Source organism: Pteropus medius, unplaced genomic scaffold (assembly GCF_902729225.1).
Source record: "Pteropus medius unplaced genomic scaffold, Ma_sr-lr_union100, whole genome shotgun sequence".
NCBI lineage: Eukaryota > Metazoa > Chordata > Mammalia > Chiroptera > Pteropodidae > Pteropus > Pteropus medius.
The window spans coordinates 14543243-14558162 of record NW_024349804.1 but is presented as its reverse complement, the minus strand read 5'-3'; the positions used below and the strand labels follow the sequence as shown (position 1 = coordinate 14558162).

The window sequence follows — 14920 nt, the reverse complement described above, 5'->3', positions numbered from 1 at the left end:
CCCAGATCAGCACAGCGGGCAGCCAGGGCAGAGGGGCACGGTCAGAATGGGGACCCTGTGCAGACCAGGAGGTGGGGCCGCATCTGCATCTGTAGGGGCTGATGGGGCTGGTGCTGGCAGCCGTGAGGCGCTGACCTGGGCTGGGCAGGGCTCAGGCGCTCTCCTGGCACCCCACCTGTATCCCATACGTGTCCCCAGGAGGAGGAAGGCAGGTGCCGTGGCTAGCGAGAGCCAGGCCAGGACTCCTCCGTGTTCCCAGGCAGTGTTTCCTGGGACTTTCCTACTGTGAGTTCTCAGCGATGCCCGGGGAGCTGTGGCTCACTGACGGTTCAGTGATTCTGGAGAGGCCCTTTCTCAGCATGTCATTTCCCGCGTTTCCGTCGATGCAGTCTGTTTGCACGAGCACCGTTTTCGTTCACGAGCTTTCCACAAGTCATGTCACCTAAGCGCTGTTTCTCTTTGAAGCTTTTCTGGGACATGGTTCCATGCTGCGGGAATCAAGGTGTCATGTGCGCAGTTCCAAGGGCCACGCATGGGACTTGGTGCAGAACCGAACGCAGACGGGCTTTCGTTGCTCAGCCATCTCACTGCACCCTGCCCTGTGTCCCCAGGTTGTCACTGAGCACCCGGACGCCTCGGATGGGGAGATCGAGGAGCTGCTTGGGTCCCAGTGGGACGTGCTCAGCGAGAAGCAGAAGGCACGCTATCACACCAAGTTTGCCCTCGTGGCCTCCGTGCAGGCTGAGGAAGACTCCGGTAAGCGTAAAGCCGTGCCCGCGTCCTCTGCCCAGGGGTGCCGCGTGCTCTTGGCGCGCTGCAGGGAGCCGCCGCTCTGCCGGCTCTGCCCGGAGCGCCTGTGCGGGCGGGAAAGGGAGCTGCCATCACCACCTCCTCACTTCCAGTCCTGGGAGCTGCCCACAGGGCCGGCGGGGCTGTCAGACCTGCGGGCCCTGCTCTTCTGCCCAGGGGGAGCGGGCACTCTGCCACTGAGGCCCGCAGGGCGGTGTGAGGCGCTGCTGAGGCAGGGAGCACAGACCGTCTCTCAGATGGCAGGATCCTGTGATGAGACAGGGCCAGGTGGCAGGCCTGCGTCCCCAGGGAGCCCGCCCCCTTGGCCTCTGCCAGGGGGCTCGTGGGACAAGGATGGTGACTGGACCGACCTTAAGTGGAGTGTCCCATGGTTGTTGTTAGGCCTACAGCTTAAAACAGAAAAAGTGGTTCTGTGCCTCGGGCCGTGCCGGAGGCGGGACGGCTGCTCGCTTTGGGAAAGGCGTGCCACGGTGGCCGGATTTGTTGTCTGTGTGCTTGGACACACGTGCTATGGAAAATGGGCATTTTCCATGTAAAAATAAGTGGCATAGTTGGGCGTCAATTTAAAATACAAAACATTCTGTCTCTCTCGAGGTTCGTCACTGAAGAGTTTTGGAGAGGCCAGACGCAAAGTGTTTCAGGACCCCCCGCGGAGGACACCGAGACCCAGAAGTAATTGCGCCTGCGTGTGCGATCTCTTGCTTCTCGGCCGGCGCTGTGGTGTGACCGCGCCCGCCTGCACAGCCGCTGTTTTGTTCACAGATGGTTTCGTCCCGCGTTTATAGGGCTTTCTAGCTTTCCATCCCCATCAGCTAACGACATTAGTACTGAGCTTTGCTTGTTTTGTTCCATGTTCGTTGCAAATGCTGTGATTTGGTGTAGGGAGGATGGCGGGCATCTGTGCAGAGTCTGGCCCGAGCCTCCCTCAGTTCGACAGCTCTGGAATAGTGTCCTCCTTCAGTGGGTGGCTTGTTTAATAGTGAGTCGGGTTTTCCTGCAGCCAGATTCAGCTCACCCGTGTGGAGTGAGTGCGAACATGATCGTGTCACGTTTCGTCTGTCACCGAGTAGGCAGGGGAAGGCCAGTGTCCGCCCTGTCTGTGCGCCGGGCCTGTGCTCTGTCCTGGAGGCCGGTTAGCCCTTTCAGGGACCACAGTGTTGACAGCCAAGATGACAGATTGTATCCGTTGGAGTCAGCTGACTGCAGACGGACGCCATAATGCTTATTTTTGTAATGAATGCCAGCTGCTTCATTCTGGGACGGGGTGGAGGGACCTACGTAAAGGGACGAGGAGGCACCGGTGACCGTGGCTATGGCAGGTGTCTGTCTGTAGCTTAGTGAACACCTGATCAGTGGCAGGTCTGACCGAGGAGGTCCTGACCCTTCGGACTTGCTGTGCCCTGTGCTGGTCTCGCTTGGGCAGCGGCTGGGCAGACCCCACCGCCTTCTGCAGCTCTGTCTCCCTCCGGGGTTCCCCGCAGCCAGCCCGCCCTACTGTGGCCACGGGCGGAGTTTGGGGAGGCCGCTCGGCATGCTGAGGCTGGCAGCTGGTGAGGGCCGGTGCTCTGTGCTTGGCCTGTCCCAGTGATGCCGGGCCCCACTGGGTCCGAGGGGGACAGCGCCCTCCCACAGAGTGTGTGGTGATAGCCTGGGAACAAACCCTGGGCCTCTAGAGCAGTCACGCAAGTGGGACGCTGGGATTGTATTTAAAATAAACACTGGCACGTCCCAGCTAGTCGTCCTGCTGGCATTTGTACTCCCGGCCTGGGTCTCGTCATGTGTCAGCACCGTTGCACACGTTAGGTCTCGGAAATGGGACGTTGCTGGGAACACCTGATACAGTTAAGGACCGTGGAGTGGACTCTTATCTTGCAGATACAAGTGTAGTGCTGCTACTTAGGATGCTTCCCTAAGGAAATGTATAAAAAGTAGCAAGTTGTATTTTTTTTTAAAGTTCAACTTAAATTTTACTAGGCTTTGAATGTTACCAAAGGATTTTTTTTACAATAGTGGTTTCTATTTAAATTTAATGGTATGATATATTAAAATGTAGCAGATCCCAGCCTGACAACCTCAGATTAGATGAGCGTTTCCCAGTGTCGGATGTCTCAGGGAACGGCCCCTTGTAGTTTAGAAATGCAGAGCTCGTCTGTGACACGGCCTGTGGTTGGGGCGTGGGCCCCGTGGGGGTTTGCTCGCAGAAGGCCTGGTGGACATGCAGTGCTTTGGGGCTGCTCGTGCAGCGTTCTCATGTAAGTTTTCCCATCCCCGTTCCAAGGTAACTTAAATGGGAAAAAGAGAACCCACACTAAGAGGATGCAGGACCCCGCAGAAGACGCCGACGTTGGGGACACGCCCCGGAAAAGGCTCAGGACGGATAAGCACGGCCTTTGGAAGGTAACTGCGCCCCATCTGCCTGGCTGGAGCCTGCACGCTGTGATTCCCAGTGGGAAGTGAGTGGGTGGGTGGGTGCGTGCGGGAGGCTGGCCACTCACTTCTCCCGGGGGGCTTGTGGGGCTGGGCGTAGCAGGGCTCACTTCTCTCGTGGCACCTTTGAGAAGGCTGCTGAAGAGAGCAAGTTGTCACCTGTTGGGGACTTTAACATAAACCTGATACTTCACTGTCAAAGAAGAATATCCAGACACTTTGAGTGGCACTTGATGTTTAGGTCCCACAAACTTGTACAGTGAGAACGACTCCTGTAGGGCGTAAGTAATGAGATGATGTGAAAATATCAGAATCCGTCACAGGTACGTGAGGTACATACTTCAGTAGGAAGTTTAGGAGTCCGCTGAAGGCATCAGGAGTGGGTCTCGTGGACCCGGGCAGTCATTCAGCAGCTCGCACTGCTGTGTAACAGGGATGCCAAGTGGCCATGTGGATGGCAGTGTAGATACGGAGGCCCCGCCTCACGGGACCTTGAGTCCCAGCGTGGCCCAGCGTGCGTCATGGGGCAGAGTGTGCCTGGCGCCCGGACGGGAGGGGCGCTGACAAGGTCCGTGTGGCCGAGGAAACGGGTTACGCCGCCTGCACCGGGGGCGTGCCAGCTCTCCAGGTGTGTCCCGTGCGCTGCGGCGCTGGTCTGAACCCCTCCCACATCCAGTGAGCTCTGTGCAGACTGGGGCTTCAGTGGGCCCTGCCCTGTGTCTGAGCTCTCCTTTAGCTGGCCGTGGTGCCGATGGAGGGCCGCACTGGGTGGCAGGCGGTTCTGGCCCTTGTGTCTCTTACTGCTGTAAATTAAGAAGTTGCTTCTTTTGTTATGCTCCGTTTTGAAAAATGGAAACTACATCTCACATGTCCAGTGTGCAAATGGTGGCCACCACATTTGTCTTCCTTTTTCCCAGCCACTTTCGCAGTCCAGGGCAGCTGGCAGGCTCCGCCCCATGTTCCAAGCCAGCAGATCGGTTCTTTTGGGGTACCCGTCAGGTGATGTTAGTGATCAGGTATGCAGTGGTGAGCCAGTGCCATTTCGCCTGCATCACCGTTGGCACTGGAGGCACATGCTTGGTTTCCCTGTGGCACCACTGTTAGGTGGCCCTTTGCTGCCTTGCATGCTGACACTGGTTGCTTTTAGGTGTTTGTATAGATGACTTATCTAAAAAATGGCCCTGAGCTGTGAAACCCTGAATTCACGTTAAGTACCTCGGTAGGAATGTCTTCTTAACTAGAAACAGCTCCGGGCAGCGGCTGATGGTGTCTGCTCTGGCCTGGCTGTCACAGCCTCCGTGCAGCGCGGCGTGCCTCGTCCCTGAAGGTGCCACGCAGTGTGGCGTGCCAGCTGCCGTCCGGGAGCTAGGTGCCTGTCGCCTTGTCCAACAGCTCTGTGACCTGTCCCCCCGCCCGAGTCCTGTCCGCTGCTCTGTGGCCTGCCCGGCGGGTCACGAGGCTGTCGAGAGGCCGTTCGCAATTGCGTTATTCCCTTTCTGAACACCAGACAAATGTCCACGATCCCTTCTTTTTCGGCCATTTTTCTTAGTTGTGAAATGTGCTTACTGTGGTGACCTCGTGAGGTTCATCCGGAGCATGTTTCGAAGTCGGAAATACTCTGTCACGAGTTCGTAGTGACGTTGGCACTGACCTGGCAGGCTCCACCGTAGGAGGCCCAGGCCACCTGGGGTAGAAGGGCCACGGCCCACACTTTACTTTGCGTTCGGGGCCAGGCCGGGTTGGCAGGCAGCCAGCCCTTCCCGCAGCGGGTGTCAGAGCTGGGGCTCCCAGCCACGGGGGCCAGAGGCGGCCCTGCGTGCGGCCGCTCACTTCCGGGGAGGGCGTTTGCGTGGCCAGACTCTTCAGCAACCTGCTAGTTCACGCTGGATTCCCCCCTCCTGCCCTCCCTCCCTTCTGTTTTCTTTCCTTTAAACGCAGAGAGAGACGCTCACTGACAGAACGGCCCGGACGGGCTGCTGCCGGGCCACAGAGGCAGCCTCCTCGCCGAAGAGCCAGGCAGGTAATGCGGGCAGCGCCCCAAGGGCCGCTCTGGCCGGCCCTGTCCTCGGCCCTGTCCTCGGGGGGGTGGGGAGGGGGTGGGCCAGCGTCCTTCAGAGCTCAGTGAGGTGGGAGGAGGCTCTCGTGTAGTTGGAAAACTTGGTTTTCATGCTTCACCTGAATTTACTGAAGTCACCTTTCCCGATCTCTACTTGGCCTTATTGTTTTCAGTGTGAAATGACATTAGAGAAGCACTTTAAACCAGAAAAGTCGGGTTTCTCACTCGAGGGCGCCAGTCACTGCTCTGCACCCCACCCCTCCTAGTGTGTGACTGTCTCCCCGCAAACGAGCCAGAAGGAAAAGTGCTGACTTTGCATTTGTTTCACGTGTTGAGACGAGTGTGAAATAACCGTGACACAGTCAAAAGTAGAATCAGGCTACCTCTTACCCTCTCCTCAGTCACCTTTTTGATGGATCTGGTAGTTTATTCAAGAAAGCTTACGATCTCCAACTCTGAATGAGGAAGGAAAACAAAAGTCAGGAGGAAGAGGAATGACGATGGAAGACGCCTTTTCCGTTTGTGTGTGTGTGTGTGTGTGTGTGTGTGTGTGTGTGTGTGTGTGTGAGGTGCTGTACTGGTTTTTAAAAATCAGTTAAGCAGACTGTTAAAAAGAGACAGTTGGAGAGCGACCTGAACACCGGGCGGATGTTTGATAGGGAGGGATCACTACCTCTACGTGTGAGCGGCACAGCGGTTACGTGTAAGACTGTGTTTTAGACTGCACTAAGCTTTTTGGGGGTGAAATGCTCTGTCTGGGGTTTGCTCCAGAGAACCTGGCAGGGCTGTGGGCCTAGGTGAGGATGGAGCCATGGTGGCCCCAGGGCGATGGTTTTGGGGGCAGGCAAGGGGACGCTGGGGTTCTTTGGACAGGTGTCTGCCTTTGTTTACATTCAGATTCCCCACAATAAGCAGTTAAGCCCTGTAGAGTGACAAGAGCCCAGAGCAGTCGTCTCCAGAACCCCACTTGTTAGAGGGCCATTCTAGAGCAGTCGAGAGAGGGAGGGTTTCAGATCAAACTTTATAAACGCGGTTATCTTGCAGCGACGAAGCACCTGTCCGACGCGTGCAAACCCCTGAAGAAGCGGGGCCGGGCTCCGGCGGTGGCGTCCTCGGCTCTGGCCTTTAGCAAGAGCTCGTCTCCCTCCGCGTCCATAACTGAGAACGAGGTAAAATAGCACTAGTAGCGACAGCCACGGCACCCCCGCAAAGGCCGTTATGCCGCGTGCAGTGAGTCGAGGTCAGACTTAATCAGCGTAAGGTTGGCGCTCGCCACAGACGTAGGTGAGTTTTAGGGTCTCTGAAAACTGTGTAAAAGTCTCACAATGGAAAAAAGTCACTCTTTAGCCTGTCCAAGCACTTTAGGTATCAACCCACACACACGGTGCGGGCACACACGTATGTGGGCGTGTCCGCTGGTCAGCACGTGCAGTTCTGGAGTCTGTCTCAGGTGTTGTGTTCTTTGTGGGCCTCACACTGACTTTTCACGTGAGAGCAGGTCTGCTTTATCCTGATAGGACACCTGTCCGTGGGCCGACTCTGGCCCCTGTGCCCTCACCCTGGGCGGGTGAGGGGCGGCCCGCACGCACCTCGATTCTCGTGGCTTCTGGGTTGAGGCTCACGGAGGGTTGTCCTCACACGCTCACGGCGTGGGGCCCACAGCTGTCCTTGGCCCTTCAAACCCTGGCATGTTCCTAGGTGCTTAAGTGTTGCAGTGAGTCAGAGCTACCATGGCTACATGGCCCCCTCTTCTGGACTTCAGAAGATGTAAGAGCAGAGTGACAGCTGCCATCGTCTCGTGACATCCAGACTTCATCATCCAACCTAAAGTTGTTGCCATGACGAGGAGCACAACAAAAAATAGCTTCAGCACAGATATTTCGCTTTCTGTCCCAGGGGAGTTTTGGATTTCTGCTTTTAGTGACTATCCCAGGAGCTTGTTCTCAAGTTTTAATTTCTTGTTATTTTGCCCCCCTGGCTCTCTTTTCCTCGTAGACAGGAGCCCCAATTTCAGGATGTCGTGAGCAGGCACGAGATGGGCCCCCGCACCCCACTGGGTCAGGAGGAGGTGCTCTGTCCCCATCTCTGCCGGGGCCCCTGGTGGGGACCGGGCGTTCTGCCTGCTCAGCCCGGGTCGCTTCCTGCTGTGAGGCGAGGGGCCGGCCTTCCAGCTCTGGGGAGCCTCCTGGCGCCAGAGCCCACGGGTGCCGTGCAGGCCCAGGCTGGCCAGCTCAGCCGCTGGGCCGCTTGCGCAGGCACGGCTCAGTGTCCTTGGTTTGCCGTGTGTGCGTGACCGAGTGGGTCTTACATTTGGGCACAGCCAGGAAACCCAGTAAGGATTCTTCACGGAGCCTCTAGCAGCTCACTGACGCATGAAAAGGCGCGCTCTGTGCAAAATAGTTCTCCTCTTTTTCTTGTCTAAGTTCAGATTAGTAACCTAAAAATTATATGGACAGATGGCCTGCGATTCTTAAGAATGCTGAAAATAAAAGCCTTCAGTTCCGCAGGCCCTTTTGCTTAAGCTGGCTTTCTTGTTTAAAACACTTGCAGTGAGTGTTTCTTTCATCGTCGTGTTCGGCCCACTTCTCCAGCGGGCTTTTCCCTTATACTGTTGTCAGTGCAGTCAGAACCCGCTGAGACGCTGAGACAGCTGAGAGCCCGCCTGTTGTGCTCATCCGAGTTCTGTGTGTGGAAGGCCTGGGTTTAGAGCAGGACTCCCAGGGCTGATGGCGAGCTGCGCGGCAGCCGGCGCTGGGCAGGCTGACGTCTGAGGTCAGTCGCAGCCGGGCGAGGTCCATCTCGGGGGCTCAGACTCTCGCTCTGAGCTCGGCAGGCTTGCAGCACCGTACAGTCATTAGACATGATGGTTGATTTTTCAGCACTCCAGAAGGGCTAGAGAGGTCATTGAATACGTTTGTTACACGTCAGACACATAGAAATCCTGCGCTTTCCTTCCTGCGTTTTGAAGGTGACACACACCTCTCGTGGCGTGCATTCTATTCCTCGCATGACAATTTCAAACCACGAGGCCTCTTCCAGCAGGCCGCTTCCGTGTGGCTTGTGTGACACTTGCACTAAGAGCCAGTTTTTACGGAGCGATACCGCTCCTCAGAACCGCTGTAGGCAGACGGAGGCTCGTCTGTGGCTGTGGATGCTGCCGAGTGACGATCAGCACACCGGGTGCCGTGCCCGCGCGGCAAAGCGGGGCGTCACGAAGGACAGCCCGCAGACCCCTGGGTCCGCTGCCCAGCGAGGGAGCCGGCCGTGGGGCTCACGCTTTGGGGCTCAGACCTGCCTTTTCTTTGGTTTACATGCCCTCCGCGTGCTCACCGTTCTTCCTTTCCCTCACCCTTGATCAAAATCAGGAATTTTTGTAGGGTTGGTATTTCCAGACATTTTAGGTCACGTTCTGGTTTAAATCTTTCTCAGAGGTGTATGTGACAGTAAAACTTGGGAGCGAGTAGACCGAAGCGAAGCACACACTGCATGCCGAAGGCCCGCGAAGGGATTGTTGTGATTTAAGTGTTCTGTAACTTCGTTTCTTATTCCCTTAGTAGAGCAAACTCTTATTTTTTTCGCCTTCACTGGTAACAGCTTTTGTGGGAGCCCACACCAGTCAAGTTGGACTTGAACCCAGCTGCCCTGTCCTGCACTTAAAATGGTGTGCTATTCCGGGACGTCAGCTGCAGGTGGCGCATCATCGTACACGCTGGTGGCGTCCCCACCACAGCCTTCTGTGGAGGAGGTGTGATAATCTGTTTTTATTCGTATTAATAAACACACAATGAAGAAAACAGATAACAAATTTTAAGACCAAGGTAAGATGCCTGACCAAGGCCGTTTAACCAACCACATTCATCTCGTGACAGAAACGTATTCACGCTGCAGTGACGAGTGTAGACTTCACCTTGAGAGGGCCCACGGCAAGGACACGGCACCGAGGGGCTCGCCCCGGTAGAGGTCGCTTTCTCCTCTAGTTCCTCACTCACTGAGTTTTTACCGAACAGTGTCGGCATCTGTACCTTCAGAAACAAGGGACGAGCGGCACACGCTGAGCGGCGTCCTTGTCGGCTGCTCGTGGCCAGTGCAGCGTGCTCAGAGCTGCAGAGTGAACTGACACCCAGCGTAAAAGGCAGGGAGAATTTCGATTCTGTCTTTTCTATTAAACAGTTTTACTATGACACTAGATAGAGCAAATTCGTAGGGACAAATACCGTGTGCAGTGTCGTTGTGAACCGCTGACTCTCGATTCAGTGACCGCTGCGTGGGGGCCACTGCAGCCACCTGCCCCATCGGCTGCTTTCACATGACGTCCTCATGCTGTCACGGGTCTCCGTCCCAGGGACCCCTGATGGCACCCCAGGGCCCGCCGTGCATGGTGAGGGGGGCGTCTCGGCGGTCACTCTGGCCGCCAAGCGTGTGGCACTCGGGTGGCCCCCTGCTCTCCCGTGTGGCTTTCCTCTGACGACAGTTTCTGACTAATACTTGTGTCCTAAGCCGCTGAGCAGTGTGATGCATGTGAAACACGTAGGGTGCCTGGCACCTTGCAAGGACTCGGTGGTTCACTATTGTGACAGTAATGGTTATGACAATAAAGGAATAAAGTCACCATCGTTCCATTTTACCCAAAGGCATGCGTTTTGTTGGGCACGAAGGCAGCTGCTCTGGGCACCGCGGCGCGTGGGGCGGAGTGAACTGGAAGTGGCAGGCCCTGGGCGTGTGTGAGGGCCGGCTCGGGACTGGGCTGGCTCTGCTCAGATGCTGTCCCTTGAGGATGTGGACGAGCTCAGGGGTGACACAGGGCTCTCAGAAAGCTGGTCACTGATTAAAAAGGTGAAAAAAAGGCGGTGTAAAAATGGTCTGAGTTCACGAAATGGTCACCGAAAGCGAGGACTCGCCCGAGAAGCCAGTGGCAGGGCTGAGAGGCTCGGTTGAGATTGTCACATGGCGGGTTTGGGGTGGCCAGCGAGTTCTAGCGACAGCTTCAGGAGTCAGCCCCCCAGGAGGTGGAAGGACCGGTAGAGCGACTCAGTGGTGTGCCCCAGAGCAGCTCAGAGCTGGCATGGCTGAGTCCCCGGGGCCGCACGAACGGGCCGGGTGACACGTGCAGCGTTTCTCACCTCGGGGAGGCAGGCAGAGGCAGGTATGCTCAGCACCCTGCATAGGGCAGGATGGCCCCGCTCCAGATGCCAGTGGGGACCTCTGCGGGCTGGTGGGGCAGGACCCCGTGGCTTCCCGAGGTCACGTGTGGGCGGAGCTTGTGTCCTGGGAGAGCCTGGAGATAGGATGCAGCACACCGGCCAGGGCGCGAACATTTGTGGACCTTCTGTCCCGAGGCCACAGCAGCACTGACGCAGCCTGGGCCCGGGCCTGCGCAGTGGCTTGTCACTGAGGTGGGATTCACTTGTGCTCTGCAGAGTCACTGCGGTGGCCCTGGGAAGATGCTCGAGTGCGAATGGAGGCGTTTGCTGGAGCAGCCCCACGGGGAGCCACTAGCCTGGCCGCAGGGTGCGTGCCCCAACTGCTGCAGGCCGGCCCAAAGCTGGCCCCCCAGCCGACCAGACATGCATCTGTGTGCAGTCTGGGCCTAGCGCGGCCCACCCCGTGCCATGCAGGGCATCGCGCCTCCTGCACCTGCAACCCCCACTGAGTGTGGTGGCCGTGTCTGTGCAGGGACACTCCTGCTGATCAGCAGGACCCTAAGGGAGGGGTCACGCGAAGGCGCCTTGGGGGATGTCAGGTGAGGGTGTCTCCACCCCCATCCCCCCCTCCGGCATTCGGCCTGCTTCGCAGGTGACCTCAGAGGCACTCTGGCTTCATGTGTGCCGGGTTCGTGTCCTTGCTGGGAGTTCCCAGTTAGGTTTAGTGTCGAGTGCTAAGGGACCGGGGAGGTGGCCGTTGAGGAGGGTCACGCAGTCATGGGCGTTGACAGCCGAGTACAGCCCAGGAAAGGGTGGAGCAAGTTGAGCCTCGAGTGTCAGGAGCGTCAGGAACAAGTCCGTTACGCTTGTGGCCTCTGGCCCAAGACCGACCGCAGATGTGCAGGGGGCCGGGCCTGAGGGCCGAGCGCATCCAGTGTCTGCGTAGAAACATGCTCGGGAACGGGGGACACTCGGGCCCTAGGGCGTCCTGTGCGGCTGCAGGAAGTGCCCCGAGACAGGTCTCGCTGAAGCCTGTCATGAGCGGGTGTGGGCCTTGCCGTGGCTGGTGGCCAGTGTCCCGTGTCCCGGCGGTCACCCTCTGAGCAGCCTGAGTGTTTTTCCGTGAAGGACAGGCCCCCACTTGTTAGGTTGAGCCCAGTGGGGCGAGAGTGTGTGGGAGAACTCGCTGGTGGCTTGACACAGACACTGTGTGTGAGGGGACATCCCAGACCTCCTCTTTGCTCAATTTCGAGCCAACCGCACGTCTGAAGCGTGTCCAGCCCGTTGGGTCTGTCACTCACACCTAGGTGTCCTGACCAGGCAGGCATTTGTGGGCGCGACGGTGACGGCCCTTTCGACTTGTGTGAAACTAGCGTTTTATGCTTTTAACGTCAGGAGTTCCGTCACCTCGGTTCCTCGTTAAAAACCCAGAGACAGAAGAGGTGGCTCTGGGGACCGCTGCTTGTCGTTCAGCCCATGGGCTGGAAGGGCGCCTGGCCGACAGCAGCAGCGTGCCACCTGCTCGGGAAGGGTCCTCCGAGCACTGTCAGCTGTCACTGGCTCCCCGGTGGCCTTTAACGCTCTGTGTTTTAAAAAGGAGCATGCTGAGTCTTTTATGCTTTTAGGGCTTTGGGCCAGTGAAGTTGATTTTGACCTTTTGAGTACTGTTTCTGCTGTTTTATCTCGAATGTCAGAAATCGCCAGGGGCTGACCTGCCAGCGGGGGGCTCAGCAGGTAGAAGTCGTGTGTTGCATGTGTCTTGTTCCTTTTGCTGTCTGGTGAGGGTGGCGCTGGCTGGATGCCCTCCCATGGTGCCGCTTTGAGCAGTGCCTCTCGTCATACACCTTTGCAACTCGATGGTCCCATTGCACCCACAGGTGCGATTTTTTTCTGGCCTCCACGTACTTGTCAGGTTTTTGTTGTCCATTTCGAAGCGTGCTAACCATTCAGGCATGTTGTATTTTGCAGAGATGACAGGGGCAGGGGGGTGGCCAGCCCAGCTCTAGGGGGTCTGCTCAGCCTCACGCGCTGACAGCAGCTGCTGGAGCAGCGGCCGTGGCTGCTCTGTCACTGTTCTCGAATGTGCTCTCCCCAGCCCGCTCTGTGAGATGGCCGCTGCCGAGGACACCGTGGGGGCAAAGTTGGGTCGAAAAGATTATCTGAGATTATTTTAGAGACGCGTTTTTCCTGTGACGAGGGCTGGCCACTGGAGTCTGAAACAGCAGCTGCGTGGCCAGCCTCCGTGGCCAGGCCACACTAGGCGCTCGCTGGCGCCTCCTGGGGCCCGTGCAGCACGCAGAGGCCTGGAGTGGGTGTGGGCAGGGTGCTGGGTGGGCCAGGCCTCACGTTCTCCCTGACTCAGGCCCGGCCCTGGAATTCAGGGACAGCTAGCAGCTCCAGTCTGTCACCTACGAAGGTTGCTTTGATTAAAGCTATTATGAACTGTAGTGTTTCAGGTGATGAATGACTTTTAAAAATAAGTACTTGAAATCCACTCTAACATTTCACTGTGACGTTTATTTGGAAGACCTGTTTGAGATTAGAATTTTGGTTTTAAGTTAGTGAAACCTGCTGAACACAGGATTCTCGTCATCTGTGAATCGGAATGCGGGGTGAACGCGCCCCTAACTCTCCGTCTCGCTCTCCAGAAGCGGAACTTAAACACGGAAATGTTGGTTCACAGAAATGCTCGTTCAAAGTCTGTATTTCCGAAACTGATGTAGCATTCAACTTGTGAAAGGGTTCATTTTGTCAAAAGATTAAAAGTCACTGTGTGTCACACTGCGGGGCCTAGGGGGCCGCTCCCCAGCCCCAGCAGGGAGGACCTGGGACTGGCATGTCACCCTTCGTGGCTGCACCATTTCTAGGAGGTGGCGCAGATGTGCTCAGCCGGTGCTCACACTGTTGGTGGCGGTCACCTGTGTTACGGAGACTGCGTTGTTTCTGAGGCACGTGGGCAAGCTGACACTGCCACACGCCGAGCAGCGGCAGGGGAGGCGCCTTCAGGCCTGAGCAAACTGAGGTGCCAGGAGCCGAGCCGCTGGGAGCTGGTGCTGCAGGTGCGGCTTTGGCGTCGGGGCACGTGGGGGGCTCTCGGCTGGGGTCATGCCACCGTCCTCTTTCCAAATGCACCCTACCGGACCTGGGGTAGACCGTAGATGCCTAGACGGCGACTTGGGACTGTGCCGGGACTGCGCAGGTGGCTGGGCCGTTGTCACAATCGGAGGCGCAGCTGCAGCGGAGGGGGGCCCCGCCCTGGCCCCCACTGGGCCGCTGGGGGGCTGGCTGAGCCCGAGCTGGGCCAGCTGGGCTAGTTGTGGCTCGAGTAGCCGGCAGGGGCTGGGGTGAAGGCCGGCGGCCTGTGTCTGACCTGCATGTCTCACTCAGAATGTGTATGGCGTGTTGCACACCAGACTTTGTTAATTCAGGAACTATCACCACGTGGAAACGTGCTGACTTTTTCTGTAAATCTTAAATAAAAGGTGCTGTCCCTTCCTTCGACCCAGGACTGGTCTGTGTGTTCTGTCCTCTCCGTGCGTTCTTCCTTTTAGCTTTTACGTTGGCGCAGCCACGCCCGGGGGGGGGTGGGGGACATGGGTTGGCTGGGGCGGGGCACCGGGCGCTCTCCCCCAGCCCACACCTCAGGCACAGGCCCTGCCTCTGGGTCCAGTGCGCGCCAGCTCGTCCCCCGGTGGCCCTGGGCGCCGCTCTGGGAGCTGGGCGGGTGCTGTGCTGCTCCAGTGCCCCCCACGGCCACATCCCCGTACCCCCCAGCCCCTGCAGCCCACCGGCGACCCCGCGCCCGGTGGACGCCCTATGACCCTTGGAGTTTGAGCCCAGCATTTTCTCAGGTCACTGCCTTCCTGGGCGTCAGTGTTAGGGTGGGAGGTGCCGTGCCTGGCCACTCGTCCGGGCAGCCTCAGGCAGCAGCTGTACACAGGTCGCTATGTCAAACAAGGGAGCGTGACCACACACCTGTCACCCCCGCCACAGACGCTGGAAGCAACAGGTCCATCAAAAAGAGTCAGCAAAACCCTGTATTTATTGGGGTTTTTATCTTCTGCTTCCTGTAACGTCAGTGGGCTAAACCTGGAAGAAGCTGACGAGGCTGCCGACTTGGGTGGATTGCCTGAGGTTTTGCTCTTTAAAATTTTCAACGCGGCCCAATTTCAATTCCTAGCTTTGTGTCGATTGGCAAACAGTAAGCCTGAAACACAGTTACTTGTTATCATGGATGGGAAATACAGCTTATACTTCTGCTCTGCTGAAAAATTCAGTTTTCACCATTTGTTTACCTAACGTCAGACGAACTCTAAGCGTCTTTAGAGTTTCTTAAAATTTGAAATTGACACATAAAGTTTTCTAATTAAAGACTTGTTTGTTAAGGTTTATTGTTGCCGGTCAGTGAGGAGGAATGGTGAGTCCAGGACGAGGGGGGTGGTGAGCCTCATGATCTCTGATAAATGACTATTTTTCGCTGGCGCAG

The 14920-nt window shown here is 57.3% G+C and overlaps 1 protein-coding gene across 3 annotated transcripts in view; it reads left to right on the top strand.

The window, feature by feature from the left end:
* Positions 1-14920, top strand: part of NSD2 (nuclear receptor binding SET domain protein 2) — a 64578-nt gene that overhangs the window by 35178 nt on the left and 14480 nt on the right. The window contains exons 6-12 of one of the 3 annotated variants that reach the window (XR_005647681.1): positions 612-756; positions 1405-1482; positions 3089-3207; positions 5176-5257; positions 6338-6462; positions 8888-9038; positions 9163-13935. Coding sequence is in view for 2 of the 3 variants with exons in the window: in XM_039838296.1 (XP_039694230.1) it covers positions 612-756; positions 1405-1482; positions 3089-3207; positions 5176-5257; positions 6338-6462 (549 nt within the window). In the remaining variant the exon portion in view is untranslated. Of the gene's footprint in view, positions 1-611; positions 757-1404; positions 1483-3088; positions 3208-5175; positions 5258-6337; positions 6463-8887; positions 9039-9162; positions 13936-14920 lie in introns of those variants that run through there. The other 2 variants (XM_039838296.1, XM_039838297.1) reach the window with 2 other exon arrangements.